The 17141-nt window shown below is 34.8% G+C and overlaps 1 protein-coding gene across 2 annotated transcripts in view; it reads right to left on the bottom strand.

Moving 5' to 3' along the window:
• Positions 1-17141, bottom strand: part of BBS9 (Bardet-Biedl syndrome 9) — a 285201-nt gene that overhangs the window by 69532 nt on the left and 198528 nt on the right. Inside the window, exon 23 of one of the 2 annotated variants that reach the window (XM_064704875.1) lies at positions 7711-7936. The exons of the other annotated variant lie outside the window; for it this stretch is intronic. Within the exon in view, the coding sequence (XP_064560945.1) occupies positions 7917-7936 (20 nt within the window). The 3' untranslated portion in view covers positions 7711-7916. Of the gene's footprint in view, positions 1-7710; positions 7937-17141 lie in introns of those variants that run through there. 2 annotated transcript variants of the gene reach the window in all.

The raw sequence follows: 17141 nt of genomic DNA, 5'->3' as shown, positions 1-17141 counted from the left end.
CATACTGGAAATCTAAAATGTCAGAGCTAATTATAAAGATTTTTAAAATTGGTTCTTAGCCTTTTTTTCCTCCCATAAGCCAGAGAAGATACATTAAATTATTTTATTCTGAAATATTATTAATCTTTGAGGCTCTTTCTTCCTTTGAACTTCAAGTGAAAAGAAAGCAGAGCCATCAGTGTTGGAAAAGACACCTTTTCAGAGTCAGGGCAGTGACTCAGGTTATATCCGAATTTTCACCAATATGTTTCTGCAATTAGTGAATTTGACTTCCATTAAGTATAAAACACATCATAAAAATATCATGGTTTAGCATACTAAGTGTAAAATTCAATTTAAGTAAATTCTATATTTTAGTCCTTAATTCCTCCTTGTATTTATCTAAATCAAGTAAAATGTCTGCTTTAGCTTCCCTCTGTGTACATACATGCAAATACTATTGCTTGCATCACTGACCATTTTGCTGACAAATTAAGCCAGAAAGTGTTTATGCTCATATCTGCAAAATGAGCATGGAAAAATTCTAATTTACACAGTTGCCTCTTGCAAAATATTGTGAAAGTTTGTTTAAGACACTGTGTGTCAAGGAGTTAGCATGATTTCTGGGCCAGGAAATAAGACAGAGAAACCACAGCACTGTGGTTGAAGGTCAGAAACTGATTTAGGGATTCCTCTAAAGAAACTAGCAGCAGTGGGATATGACACACTTTGGACACCTGCACAAAGCATTTGTACTTGGCAGATGTCCTTAAATAATGACAATTAAATGCTTTAGAAGCTTTTTTTTCCCCCCCTTTTTCTTTGCTATATTGTAGAGGTAGACCAAATACAATATCTTCGTAATTCTGGGATGATCAGCTTGCTCAACTGGAAGTGTGTTTTATCCCTGAATTCAAAAATAAATGCCTGCATGCTCTTCCACACTCCAAAGGGCTCTAAAGGATACAGGAAACATGACATTGCCAGTTCAATGACTTGTGCAATATCACTATATTGAAAGCAGTTTTGGGGGGCTTAGGTTCAAACTTTTTCTCCTAGATAATCAATGAGCTTTCCTTTGTTGCATGTCCCAACACCTGGGTAGATGAAAGTCCATAAAAATGCAGCAATAATGGGGAAAAGATGAATGTAGTTCAGATGTCTTGGGTGGTTTGGAAGATCAGAGAAAGCCACAATATGAAACTCTTTCTTTCAAAGAAAACGCAACTTTCAACACTTATTAGTGCTTTAAATGTAGTATTTTCTATCAGAGTGACAATTTCCTACTCTGGTAAAACATTGTTTTTAAATTTAAAATCTTTGTAACAATTAAGGGTTTGAAGTATTCATATAGAATCTTTACTCAACTGATTACATCCACATAATAGATTTTATAGTGTGTAAAACCAAAGAAAATACAACAGTAAAAAATATTTTACCATTTATCTGCTGATGATTCGTTCTGAAAATAAACTACATTTGTATCCCTGTTGGTCTAATATTTTCAGACTATAAAAGTGAACAAGTTGTGTGGCACCTGTCAGTTTATTAGAAGCAAATCACCTATGGATGAAATTATGAAAGAGGAAGGTCATCAAAAGTTATAAATATTTGACTGAGCCTTCTTGATCAAAAAACGTACCTCTCTGACCTTTGCTTTTCCTGTACTTGCCAAAAAGTTTTTCCATACAAAACATTTCTCACAACTGCTCTAATTTCCTAAAGGCTACTGTTTGTTATTCTAACTGTAAAGGTAGCCAGCTGCAATGTTAATTAATGACCTCCTAGAAATCTGCACACAATTACATTGCATGCAAACACTAGAATGTTAGTAAATTATTTCCCTTCTACACAACAGCAAGGTTGCTTTCTGCATATCATTACATAAACCTATGCAGACAGATATTTCTGTAAATTATGTCACAAATTACCTTACTTCCAGTATCCCCATGTTAGCAGCTGAATGAATATGCTGAGGAGCTGTTGCCATTCACTTTAGTGATATGATATTCCACAGGATTAATTTCCACTATACCCTCAGGTTTTGTAGTGATTTTTATGCTAGCAATCACTGCTAATGTTTTATTCAATATATTTAGCACAACTTTTTGCTAAATTGCTAAAGCAATGAGCAAATACTAAGAAAAGAAAAAAAAATGAACAAGTAGAAGGTGAAAACACCAAATCATGGTCCAGTGAACTCTGGCTTTGCCTTACACAAATTAGCAAATATGTTCCTCAGCGCCTCGTTTCTCCCACATTTCATAAAGCACTGTTAACCCCTTCCCTTTGGGCGTGGGTGGGAGCTCAGGGCACCAATGAGATATGTTCAAATCCACACAGCCTTCAATGAGTTAACTTTTCTTCCACAAAGGTGAAGAGTTTTGCTGACCCAGTGCAAGTTGGCTTGAATAAAATTCAATTCTGCTGTAGTCAACAGGAAAGTAGGAAGGAAAATAGGATTTAACAAACAAAGCATAAAAAGTCCACAGCAGGAAATCATTATTTGGGCAATTGTTCACTTTGTTAACAGACTGGACTGTATTAATATCTATCAGTGCATACTGCTGTGTTTGTGGTTTCTCTGTAGTGGCACGTCTGGTCTGATTAGTTACAAAGTGGTCATACAGGCAAGTGAAATCTGCAATTGTGTGAGGTTTCCGAAGAATACAGAATACATATGTCATTAATGCTTAATCTGGCACCAGCTTATTCTGGTTAAAGTTTGAGTGGTTGACTAAAATTAAATCAATACTAAAAGAGGCTCAGAATGCCAATAGAAGTGGTTTACAGACATAGTTTCACTGACCATTACAGCTGCTATAGATTAGGCATGTGAAACGCTTCAGTTCAAGTTAACATTTTTAGTATAGATACACAAAAAACTGCAGCCACAGTATTCTGTGTGCTTGCAGTCAAAAGCATTCTAGGAACACATATAACATTGTTCCAAGTTACCATTTCACATTTATCAATTTCAGTCATGCTTCTTACCACAAGAAGGTTAAATTAAAATTATTAGAATATATACATGTGCGTGTGCTTATGTGTATGTATATATATACACACACACATATATATATATAAATATATGACATTGCTGTTAAGAAATACATTTCTAGACAAAGATCCTATAAACCGCTGGGGAAAGCCTGACATTCTACAGGGTTTTACATAATAATTATATTATAAAACTTAAAAAGCCATTGATATTAACCAGTGAACACAGTAACACCAACGACGTTTGTACTGGAACAGTTCCTTAACTTTCATGAGAGTTATAAACCAGTTTCTTTTATGCATTCTGAAGGTTCTGGATACAAAGCAGCATCACAGGCAGAACACTCTTCTCATCTAGCTATATTTTAGGTCCCCTTTTCCCAAGGGAAATATTTCCCAGCCTGCCTGCCTTACTCAAGCTTCTTTGAAGCTACCTTAAAAGCTGCAACTTGCCTCAGAGAAATGAACTTCTGGTTAAAAACTGCAGGTGGTGAGGTAAGAAAAGGCTTGCAATATAACTTTTTATCAGACTCAGATATTTTAGATCAATATGAAGGCAGTAGAGATGCCAGTTTTAATTGACTGTGAATGCAGTTCAGTGGTTGTTCTGAAGAAAGATTTTGATTTACTTGTTTTATGATGGGAGTGTGGCCACGCCAAATACTATTTCTCAATACTGCAGAGACTTAAACGAAACACATGGTGGATATATCACTCTGAGCCATTCATTTATCATCTTTTATGGAATTTGAGGGATTTACTAAGCCCACTTTCTCTTAACTATTAACATTTTATCCAGTTCACAGGGAATCAGCTATTCAGGAGAAAACTGGAAAAGGTCAATACATGTAGCCAGCAATTGCAAAACATCCCATGCATTGCATTTCACTCTTGACCCAATAACTTCCCTTTTCCAAACTTGATATTTCAGAAAACATGGGTATTTTTTATATCTGATAGTTCATAGGACTATCATTAGTCAGATTTCACAGTACTATGCTTTGACCGCTTTCCAAGGTGTGGGATCAAATCCAGTATCTGACAACGTTTGCAATCCCCTCTAGAAAAATCATTAGCTGAAAAGTACAAAAGTGCTTCAAGGCTCCTTGTAGCAAAGTTAAGCCCTACATAAAACCTTTCGGCAAACTTGGGAATAAGCTCAAGAGACACCTGAGTAAGTTACCTGTGCCTCCTCTGCCTTTCACCTTTCAGCCAGCTTTATATTTGAGCAAATTAGATTTACAGAGAACCAGTGGCCCATTGGCCTCCATAACTAACATGGCATTGAGAAGATGCCCTGTTATGCCTATTCACACTCAGCCATTTTTCAAAAATAAAGTGTATAAGATTACTTACACATGCCTCAGCACACTGCTTGGCTCCAATAACCATGTGGGTTTACTACTCTGTGTATTGGATTAGTGCAGGAGTTTAAAAATTTTAATTGAATAATTTATTATTCTGTCCACCTTGCATTTATTAAAACTTTGGTTTGAGCCATATTTAAGTCTAAAATAATTCCTTTCGTTTGGGTCTCCTAATTTGGAATCAGTTTCAAGTAGAATATCAGAAATTTTGTGGAAGTTATCTGTAATTTACAGTTTCTTAAAATCCTCCATTATAAATCTGAAGGATAAGACAGGTTGTTGGTAATAACCTGAATTTAAAGAAACGATTTTTTTTTCTGTTTATTGTGAAGGGTCACCTTTTAAATTTTACTTATATGGGCCACTTTTTTTTAGATAATCCATTGTAAAAGTAACAAAGCTCATACTCACCTTTATACAAGATTGCAACTCACTGAGGTAATCTAAGGGGTGGATTACAATGCACTAAATACTTGTCTTTTAAAAATTATTAGCAAGAATGAATCTGATTATTTATTTCAATTTCAGGTACTTGAACACCATCTCAGTGCACTGAATTCTGTTGACAGTTGCCAGGAATTTTGTAGGACAAATTCACAAGATTACACTGCAAGATTTTGCTGTTACTATTTAAGTACTACCCATACAAAACATTCATTCTAATTATTTAAATGACAAAGTCAAGCCTTACAATGAGAACAAATAATCCTGTAGCTTTGAAACAGGATCCTAGGCTGGCACTGAGAGGTACAGCCAGCATTACACTATGCTTCCAGGATATCTTCTGAAACATATTTAAGAAGTCCCTTCAAAAAATGGGAATGGTCATATTTTTTAATTGAAATTACAATTGCCTTTTCTAGTGACAGATCGTTTAGAGTAGCACAATAGTAATATAATCTTGAAAAAACCTATTTTACAACTTTAGACCTCAATCTGCACTGACTAAATTCAGGAAAAATAGAGGGGCACATATAGAGATCGGTGATTCTGGAACAAATACAACAGTGGAAAGACTGCACTGGGCACCTGCAAAGTGAAACCTGGTCAAACAAGACACAAAAACAAACACAAACATGTAAGGAGAAAGCATCTCCTGCTATTTTACAATTTCTTAACTATACAACAACCATTTCATGTCTTAGACTTCTCTTATCCAGTGGCATATGAATTGTAGTTCAGTTACATACTAAATCAATACTAAGATAGTATGAGACTTTTTATTCCTCAGATTCATACAATAACTCTGAATAAAACAGTCTAAATCAAATCTCCTGCTCCAAACAGGGTCAACACTGAATTCAGGTCAGGTTGCTCAGGGTTTTATCTAACCTATCTAGGCCTGAACACCTCCAAAGGTGTTCCAAAGGAGGAGATGCCTCAGTCTCACTTGGAAGCCTATACCAAAGTTTTAACATCCTCAACATGAAAAGCTGCTGGGTTTTTTTCCCCTTCACATAATTTGGGAACCTCTCCTGTTTCAATTCATAACCATTGCGCCCTCTCCTCCTGCCTTGCAGCTCTGTGAAAGCAAGGCTCTTTCTTCTTAAGACCTCTTCAATTCTGGCACCTACATTCAAGGTCCATCCAAAGCATCCTCTTGTCCAGGCTAAACAAGTCCCATCGCCTCTACTCCTCCTCACAGAAAAGTTCTAGCTCTCAACTTCATAGTCCACCGCTGATCTCACACAGATTTACTGACACCTTCCTTATACTGGAGGGGACCAAAGCTGAACCCAGTATTGTCCATGTGCATATTTTCATGTGTGTTTGGGATTTTTGACAGTGGTTTTGCTTGTTTAGGGTTTTTTAATGGGGTTTTTTTTGCTGGTTTTTGTTTTGGGTTGGGTTTTTTTGTTTGTTTTGTTTTGTTGTTGTGAGAGGTTTTTTGTCCAATTATTTAGGTTAATCTAAATGTAGCCATTAATCAGAAATATTAACATAATGGATTATGAAAAAGGATATAAACCTCACGGCCTGTATCCTGATAATGTTATGAACTCCTAAGATAAAGGTTTGGAGTATATAATATATATAGTTTTCTGAGTATACAGTTTATTTATACTTAATTTATATCAACATTTGTTATTATACACTGATTTTGGAGTGTCTATTTAACCAAAAACAATATTTGAATACCATTTTGTTCCAAGAACAGGTAAAATTTAGGAATAATAGATCTGCTGCATGTAAAGGACTAGAATGTTCTCATAAAAGTTTTGTTACTCAAAAAAGAAATTGTCAGATAGAAGTATTAAAATTTACACCAAGTTTTCATATTTTACTTCTCAATTTCTGTAGCTTATAATATTTGTAGATTAATTCCTGTGAATTAATTCCTGCTATAACTATTCTGTTAAACAAAGTACCAAAATCACCCTCATCAGCCCCTGCTTGGGTTCTTCCTCACTTTAGACCACCCATACACCAGGTTCATGTTGTACTCTGCTTTCTATACTCACAGTAGAGAAAACTCTTTGTTTCAACACTATGAAATTCAATCCTTCTCCATTGCTGCATTTTAAAAAGCATCATCCTTGCCTTCATACAGCTCAGTCATTATTTTCTCATGTCACACTTTTCATTGGAAGTCTTATGAATATAAAACTTTTCTCAGACTACAACACCAGAACCCCATAAAACCCTACCAAGCTTGCAGTAACAAAGCCTGCCTTATTTGCTGTCATCTTGATCTCTTCTGTTTATCAGTATCTTCAATCTTCTCTCTCAACCAGTATAATGTCTTGGGAAAAAAAAGTGCCTTAAATCTTTTCGTAGGCAAAAATAATTATTGCAACGCATGAGTCCCATTATATACAAAAAGCAATGCAACAATTACTTCATTTGTTAGGAAGAGGTTAACATCGCTCTGTGGGCTCCTTGTCAAGTTCCAGCAGTTACAAAATGTCTTTGTGTAATGTATCAGCATTCCTGAAGTTTTGTGAAACTGGGGAGGGGAAATCAATATTAAAAATCAGGGAGCTGGAGCCTTCACATGAAATACAGTTTTGTTCTTACCACAAAGCTAAGTGGTTTTGATCTTTCTGAACTTCTCAATCATGTGCGACCAAAGAATTCTTTGCAATGAATTATGTTTGCCTTCTATGTTAATGAAAAGCCAACATGCATAATTTATAGAAGCTAGGAACCAAACATTAAAAAATAAAGTCATAAAAAAGCCATAGGAGTCTTTAATGGCAGAGTTCTCACCATCTAAATGGAACTGTTATACAATATTTTTCTGTCAGATTTATGGGTTTTATTTGAATATGTTCAACTTTGTAATGATGTTTGTACAAAAATTCCAAAGAGCAAAAACATTAAAAACCAATAAAATCAAACAAATGAATGGTCACAAGAAAAAACAAAGTCTGTAGAATACTTCATTTTCTTTTTAAGTCGGTATTAGGCTTAAATCTCAGCCATAAACATCTAAAATACAATGTTCCTCTTTCACAAAGTTGGATCCTAGTATTTTACTTTGTTTTTTGCTTTTATACTGCTACTCCTCAGTACAATGACTTCCTGTAAGGAGTGGTATTCCACCAAAGTAAGTGCCATCTTCTTTCTTTAGTGACAGAGAAAGGCTTCTTCCAGGTGCAGGAATCGAAAAAGCAGTGGAAAACAGGAAAAGGTTTGAATCCTGAGCTACAAGCACAGCAATTCCATTGGCTTGCACAACTTCAAGGTATACAAGGTTACCATACATGTTTTACAGTGTCATATCATCCCCACACCCTCATTCTCATATAAATAAGATTGTAGAGTAAACGTTCTATTGAAAGACAAAGCTAGCAGTACAAAGCATTTTTTCCCGCTTGTGGGACATATTATTTGCTTAGTATTCAAAGCAATCATATTTTTCCCATAATGAATAAGAATCATCTCTCACCCTTTTAAAAAAAAAATATATATATATATCATTTAAGCTTGTCTACTTGAGGTGAGGGTTTTTATCTGCCCCATTTGCAAACTGGGACTAGTAGAGAAGAGAGTTGCTATAATATCACTCTAAGTGATAAGCTGTCACTGATTTCATATAACAATGCAACTTGATTGAGATGTATTAATACAGAGTTCCAGATAAAACAACTACTTTATACATCTGAAGAATTAATTTTCCAAAGTACCTTCAATAACTAAACAGCAAGATCTTAACCAAAATGTTCCACTGATAGTAAGTTTGAAGGTTTCTTTTTTTTGGGAAAGCTTTACAAATTATCAGTAACACAAGCTTATTCTGTGCCGATGCAAAATACACAATTATGAGCGAAGTTAAGTAAGATTAGACTGCTTAGTTCTGTAAGCAGAGGAATGGAATAGTTTCTACTTTGAAAACAACTCAAGAGCTGGATCTCATTCCCAAGGAAAGCCTAATCAGGCTGAACTGTTTCAGAAGTGAGTTGGTTTGTGACAGCACAAACACCATTTACCTATAACAAAAACTGAATCATCAGTGCAGATGGGAAAGAGCTCCCTAGAATAACACCCTTCCCTGCTTCTTAAAATCAGTAACTGAGAAATGTGTCCTCTCCATTTATTACTGCAATAGTCTTTAATAATCTTGAAAATAAAGTATTGATTTGGAGAGAAGCTGTTACAAAATTCATTGCTAATTTTAATAAGGTAATTCATTGGATCCTGCATTGCTTCTAGTGATAATTACAGATTACAACTCCAGAAACAACCTTCTGTTCACCTTTTCTTCTAGCTAACCTACTACATTTTGGCATTTCCTGTTCGCCTGTGGTAGGTCTGTCCAGAGGTTACAAAGAAAACAAGCTAGGAGAAAAATGTGTACTCCTCACTCTGATTGCAGTCCTTTTTTCCCCAAGCATAGTTCCTATGGTAAGACAGCCTTCATCCTTCTAAACATTTTAACACAAAAATCCTACTTCTCAGGGTTAGCCATAACAAATTCATCATCTTAGTTCCAAGAAGATATACATGCAAAGACCTGTTCTACAGGTTGTCAAAAATAATTGACTAATTTTCTTAAATGGCTGATTGACAGGAAGCACTGACAAGACATTACAAGAAAATCATAATTTTTTTTTCCCCCACATAGAAGTTTTGCTCCTATGGAGTAAAATTAATTGAATAAAAAAAAAATACTGAAAGAATTATTGTCAGGCATTTGCTTCCTCTCTAGCATCTAAGAATTAAAACCATTAAATCATCTGCTTCAAAGTGCTGGTTTGGCTGCTATTATTACAGAAATTAAGTCTTCAGATATTCAAAAGCCCCACTAGCTTCATACAAAAAGCATAAGCAATTCCAAATATCTCTATATATGACGTTATCTCCCTGATGATTAAACAGATCAGGAATTGGAGAATAATTATAATAATTAAAAATCTTCCTTTCATATGGGACCACATTCAGTACCACGGAATGGTATAGGGATCCTGATGTCTTTAATCAGTGTACCAGTGGGCAAGAAATCAACATTATTAAAAATATGGAAAGAATTTAAAAGACCTTTCTGACACTTCTCATATTTAATTACATTCCTCTCAGATTTCTCTGGGAAGATTCAAAACTGACACTGACTTCTATTAATGTCTTCAGACATGTTTAGAACACACAGAGTTACTAGATCTTTGGAAATTTTAGGCCTTAACTATTATTAAATTTTAAAGAACTTTGCATGAGAAGCCTGGACACTAGCAAACAACTAGCAACTCTGAGTTGACAGCCTCAGAGGCCAAAAATTAAAATAACTATATATCCTCTGACTTCCTTTTTCAAAGAAATTACAGACATACCATGGCAATATGGCATGAAGGAATCTGCACCATTGCTGTGTCTGATTTTCCTCGGCTTTGGAATACACAGTGAAATAGACAATGAAGTAAATCACATAGATTCTTTAGTAGGTACTTAGTGAATTTAGAGTCACTAAATAAATTCTTTATGACTTGGAATTAATTTATAAAATCCCATAATAAATAAAGGATTTTTCTCTACTTTACACCCAAGTCATCTAAAAGACTGTTCATGAAAATTATGCAAATGTAACCTCCAACACAAGTTAAGCACAGACCCATCAATTATGGTTTAGCTGTCCATAAGAAAAACAAATATGCTGCATACAAGATCACATACCACTCATTATAATCTTTCACAAATTAAAACTCCATAACTACATTATTTATTACTTAATAGACTCCCACATTGAGCAACTAATTTATTCATTGATTTTAGACAATTGAGTTAATAGTAAATCCAATACTTTACAGCCACAGATTTTGCTAAGATACCTTTTGCAGCTGAAGTTTGCATTGCTGTAATGACTCACACCCAAGTAGTCATTTGGCTAAATTCCAATCAGGATTCCACTGTATTGTGCAAATCCAAAGCTTCATGATTACAAAATTAAAACTGCTTCTGAATGTAAATAAATTTAATTTTTTAACTGTGAAAAGGTAACAGCATATTTATGCTACCCTAGAAAATAGTTATTCTCATAAGTTCTTTCTTGACCAACACATAGCAATAAACTCAGCCAACAGCCATTTTCTGTCTTAAGCATCTCAAAGTAAAATGAGTATCAATATCAAATAGGGCCATTTGAATCCATTTAAATATCACTGACACTTTCTTTCACCAATTTTTTTTTTTAGAGAGCGACCAAGGAAATAAATGCAATCCCATACTTTAATAGGAAAGTAGATCTCTATGGTTAACATAATGAAAAACTTAAATAGTTTCTAATTGGGTCAAACTGTCAGTAAGGGCCCTTTCTCATAATCTGAGATCAGGAGAATGAAAGTACTGCTCCATTATTTTATGCAGATATTCTAGATGGCCAAACATTACTTTTACAGTCGATATCCTTCTCATTACAAAAGTCTGATTTCATTAGGCACTTTTGATGCTTTGATACAAAGACTGAAAATTACTTCAGTGATTAAAATCATCAGTGCTAATAAAAATGGAATTGAAAGAGACGTGTGTGCTGCACTGCTGTAATTCATATTTATAAATTTTTTTTTATTAAACTCTGAGCTATGGATCATAAAATAAAAATTTATTTAGGCTAAGACAGAAATATATGTATAAACTTGGCATAAATTGAAGCTGAAATTATACTTTCCTACATAGCCAGAACCAAGTAAAGCAGTAAATGTAGCACAATCAACAGGACAACACAATGCCAAACTTGAAAATGTCATTTCTGATGACCACAGGTACCATATCTACAAACACTGGTAAACTTTCTGGGTAGAAGTTTTAACAGTATTATTAAGTAAATCCTAAATAAAAGGAATAGTAAAAGTTATACTAAGCATGGTCGTATCCAAATAAAACAGAATTTCACCTAACACGTTTCTGTGGTTTGAAGACAACAAACAACACTTACCAAAGTGTAAGATTTTCATCAGCTAGCAGATTTTCACAGCTCAGAAACTGACTATGTCTTTCACTGCCTCTAACCCCAGTATTAGTCAGGATAAGTATTCAACTCCTAACCTGTTTATTAGCTATTTTTAACATAGTTATCAAATAATACGCAACTGTACATTCATTCCTTTGATCAGCCAGCAAAGAAACCCTCCTAAAATAAAGGGAAGAAAGAAGGCTAAGTAAACACAGAAAAAAAGCTTTCTATTAACTTCTTTCACATGTTGCAACCTTAATTGCACAGTAAAGCAGCATTTCAGTGAAAAAAAAAATCAACCAATACCAACACCAACAAACAAGTAACCCTAAAGAGCCTGTTTCTACTTAACAACTTTCCCCATTTTGACTTTTTAACAGCAAGAAGAAAAACACAACCCATACAAAAAACACAAATCTTCCCATAAAAGCTCCTTCTCAGGTTGACTGTTAGTGCACATGGGAATTTAGTACAAAGACATTTTCTGCAAAACTTCCAGCTTACACAATGATGACTGAAAATATTATATCTCTGTTAAACTGACTTGCTATTTATCAGGTCTACAGGGGAGACTGATTCTGGAGAAAATATTTAAGACTGAATAGAGACATGGCAGAAAAGAGAAGCATTTTTCATTTTATTATTGAAAAAGCTTTGCCTTCTACATCTCCAATTTCATCCTAATACACAAATGATTTTATACCTATTTAAGCTGTCACTGTACAAACACCATGTCCATCGTAGTCTTAAGTAGCAGAAAATTTTTAAGAGTTGAACTATTTACAACCACCAACCTTTTTTCTTCCTGAAGGAAAACACTGCAGCATTATGTATTTGTTTTACAATGTCTATTGTTAAAAATTTCACAAGGAACATATTAGTTTATGTGGAGAGCTGTTGTCTCTAAAGGGAGTAAGGTTACAGATCAACAACCAAATTTTACAAGGACTTTCACTGTCACCAAGGGGTCAGTTTGATTAACCCTTTATCAGTAAGGCTTTGCCTCAGGAATACAGCAATTTTCCAGTTTCAGAGAATTTTCCTCTTGCCTGTTCCAACAGCTTCACTTCTCCCAAGAAATCTGGCCAGTGTTGCTGACTTTAATTTTAGATTTCTGCTAATTTACTTGTTAAAAATAGTACTTCTGTCTTAATACTATATATTTTGAAATATTGCCCATTCCGTAGCACTTAGAGACATGTATGTGAAAAAAAGAAAAAAAAAAGTAGTTAAAATATTCACTGCTTTCATGCACAGAACAGGACCAGAAATCTAATACTGTGTCAGCAGACAGACTGTTTCAGAACCACATCCACACACTCTCTGGCAATATGCAAACTCACTGCCTCACCCTTAGACACTTTCTTCTTCAAAGCAGATACCAAAGAAATTATTTTGTCCCCAGTTTTTTAACATCAAAGACAGCAGGCAAAATTAATCCCTAGTGTAACTCGATGGAATTGGTCCTTGGTCTTACTCCCTACGGAAAGCACTACTCCAAAACACACATTTAATTAATATCCTCTCTTGCCTATAGATTCCTATAGGGCTTTTAAATTTTTCCTTGTGGCATGCTCTTTGCAACTAGTCTAAATTCATACAAAGGTCCCTTCTATCCTTGTGCTTTATTAGTGCTAGGAAATAATTTTAACATGTATGTTAAAAGATGTTTCCACAAGGACACGGATAACACAGAATGAACGCTCAACAGTGGAATTTTGCAACTAACATAAAGCAAAACCAAGGAAGTAGCTTTATAGTCTGTCACAGCATATGGAAAACTGGTGAAAGAGAAGGGGAAGCAATGGCCCAAGACAGATAAAACTGGGTATGGAAAAAAAATAAAGTTTGACCACTATCTTGCTCACAATAATAATCAAAGGCAAAGCTCCTATTAGCTAAAAATATACAGGATCAAGCTTTTCATGAAGTGGAATAAAATTCTCTCAGTTCTTTCAAGCAGAGATTATTACTAAATTGATGTAAGCATATACTGAAGGGTCTTTCTGAAAAAAAATCATCTCGAGTGCACATAGAAGTAAGATGAATTATGGTTTTCTGAATCAGAGCTAATATTAGAAACACAGCAGCCAGGAAGAGAAAACAGAACAGAAGTGTAATGGAGTGGAGTAATATAACCAGAACTGCATTCAATTTCTTGATATTAGAATTAGACAAACCAGGTAAAATAAAGACACAGGCTTGTTTTAAAAGTCCTTTAACTGCCTCTGCATGCGTTACCATGTCTAGCTCTGAACTGAAGTGCAGGGATACTGGACAGCAGAGACATATGGATATTTTTTGTTATAGTCTGCAAATGTGCGCATTTCCAAAGTTTACTTGACAAAGAAAACCAAATGATCCCTCACACCCATATTCCATGATTCTGAAAACACTCCCAGTATTAGCATACTTAGCCACAAGAAAAATGTGAATTTAGATTTTTATAAAGACAAACTGTATAACTGTGAACTGCTATACAAGAGAAAAAAGATGTTTCTGGAATCTGCTGCAACATCATCCAGCTCCTTAGATTGCCTAGAATGCCAGGACCCAAGACTCCAATAAGAAAAGATCAGTGTTGGACCATGAGACTAATGCCCTTAGCGAGGTGTTTGCATAGTGAGGTTAATATGTAGAAAAACATCTGAAACTTTTTGTTCTTGGGCTTCTTCCTCTGCCTGGTACTTTCTCTGGAAATAGCCCACTGAACAGAATCACTAGCCATGCTAACGCAAACGTCCTTGACTACAAAGTATCCATGAGCTCAGAAAAACCTCAAATATGTGGTAATCAGCTTCTGGAAGCATTTTAAATTAAATCTCATTTTACAGAGCTGATAAGAATATGACTTCATAGAATGTGCTATCTGTGGTACAATGTGCTCTTCTACTATGAAGGTCATGCCAAACATTCCATATTTCATTATTTTCTCATGTGTGCAGGCTTTTTTACAACAAGAAAATTCAACTTTTATTGTACCATATTTTCAGCTACTATGATTCCTAAGGTACAACATGATTTTTGAGAAAGAAATTAAAAGCAGTAACAGCTTGAAAACAAAATTAAGCTTGTGCCTTTAAAGTCTCCTTCCCCAAATTTAAGTGATGTTGCAACACACACCCAACTCCAAGTGCAATCCAGTTTAAAGTAACTGATTATTTGCAAAACCATTCTAAGATACAGCACTAACATGCCCTTGCATGCCAATAAATGGAGGGAATTTATCATACATGCTGTTGATTTGCATTTTCTTTTCCAAAAATTTATAACTTAGGAGAAAAGTTCGTTAGAGCAGCACTCAAAACAAGCATGTCAGGGTTCTATAAATGATGTTCTTATCAAGGGATAAGCTTTGTAACTTTATCTAAAGCTTTTGCTCAATTAAAAATTCAGCAGCAGCTTCCAAAAATCACGGAGCAGGTAGATTGTCCTAGCCATACTCACATTTTGGTGAGACCCTGGATGTACTGCAGTCAAAGGGAAGGTACTCCAACCTGCTTCAGGGAAGGAAGCTCTCAGGCCTGGTATGATGGATTGCTCCATAAGCAGTTCCACTGGTCAGCAATTATACAAGAGCAGCAAGACATGGTAGAAATACCAGTCATACAGCCCTTTTCAATTCTCAAGGAATAGCTATGTTTACTTGGCTTGAAGGACAGCTTTTAAGAAAATATTTTGAACCCCAAAACTTACTTCTGATCCTGACTTTCTACATGACCTTGGGTAAATTTCAAACTTAATATATTTCAGCTCCTCCTGCACTAAAATGAATGCACCGTAGCATACACAGCTCTATAAATCTCTATCCTGCTTAGATGAAAGGCATTTTGCAATGTAAGTGCAAAATGTTGTTATTTATTAAAGGAGGCTTCTACCACAGCCCTTCACTTAACGCTGTTAGGGGCACCCTTTACCTTTAAATCTAGCAAGACAATTATTGATTAACGACCACATCACCTCTGTGAGAAATATAAAAGCAATATAAACATGCCCTTTCCTGACAGATCAGCTGTCTCAAGCAGTGACTTGTGTAGTTTTATCTATTTATTATAATGCACCCCCACTTAAGTAGTTTCCAGTAGTCTTAAGTGGATACACTTTAGCCAATCCCAGTTCCTGTGTGGTGTGCTGGGACACCACGCTACAGTTCATAGTTTATGAGTTACTCACAGGCTCTTTTACAGATCAGTTCTTTTGTCTTCACATTTAGGTTTTGCATCTCATTGCAAACATAGGTTCAAATTTCCAACCCAACAGGTGGGACTAAAAATAAATAAATATTTATAATAAAGAACAAAATATCATCTTAAATTACAAAATATTTAGTAGTTAATATTTAGTATTATAAGCATACCTCTAATAATTGAAGCTACCTTATTAAACTTGATAGGAATCTGCACTATCCAGGGCAATATTGGCCAATTAAATCCTGGGGAAAAAATTATGCTTCATTCAAAGACACCATACCATGAATGATGTGCTGTTGGGATTGCTGCAGCTCTTAGTACTGAATGCAATTTATTGCTCAGAATTCATACCAACCTTCAAATAGAAAGGACTAAAAATACACAATAATAATTATTAGTAAGTAAAAGAAATACATTAGTAATCTATTTTTGGAGTGCATTACTGAAAGAAATTTCCCAGTTATTACACACACCAGTTATGTGGTGTTGCTGGCAACAATTTCATAAGTTACCAAAATTCATCTTAAAACTACACTTGGCCTGAATGAATCTTGCTAGAAAGCTGTTTAAGAGAATCACTGTACTTTGTAGGTGGTGAAGGGGTGACTTATTTAGCTATTATTTTATCTTGGAAAGAAGTAATAAAAAGCAAGACATTCAACTAGAAAGTAACAATCTACCTAAAGGAGGTTATATTATTCCAAGAGTTGATATATTTAATAATTAAGTGTAAATCTACTAAAACACACTATCCTCTGCTAAAATTACTTATGAAAATTACCACAGAGAGGGACAGTAAAACTCTGTAAGAATGACAAGTGCTTGTTGACTGAAAAACATTATATTAGCCATAGATAAACTGACTGAAATAAGCAGACTGTCAAAATATGACAGGAGCAAACAGTTGCATCCCAAATATGAGGACAGCTTTATAACATGACAATGAATTATAACTAAGGAAGAATGCACACAAAATTACTTTTTCATCCCTCACAACAATAATTTGTTATGAACAGTACCCAACTACACATTGAAGTTGAAACACCATCAAAATCCATGCATTTAAGAATGTCAAAAGCAGCTTCTAAGACACTGGAGTAAAAAATAAGGAGCACAAACTGTAACTCCTCTCCATTTGCCAATTAATAAACTCATCTCTAGATTACTATGAATTAAAAAAATGAACAAAACAACCTAAGAAAATCTACAAAAAATCCTATC

The sequence above is a fragment of the Zonotrichia leucophrys genome, chromosome 2 (assembly GCF_028769735.1).
Source record: "Zonotrichia leucophrys gambelii isolate GWCS_2022_RI chromosome 2, RI_Zleu_2.0, whole genome shotgun sequence".
NCBI lineage: Eukaryota > Metazoa > Chordata > Aves > Passeriformes > Passerellidae > Zonotrichia > Zonotrichia leucophrys.
Note: the sequence above shows the minus strand (reverse complement) of the source record. Positions and strands in the feature narration are given on the sequence as shown.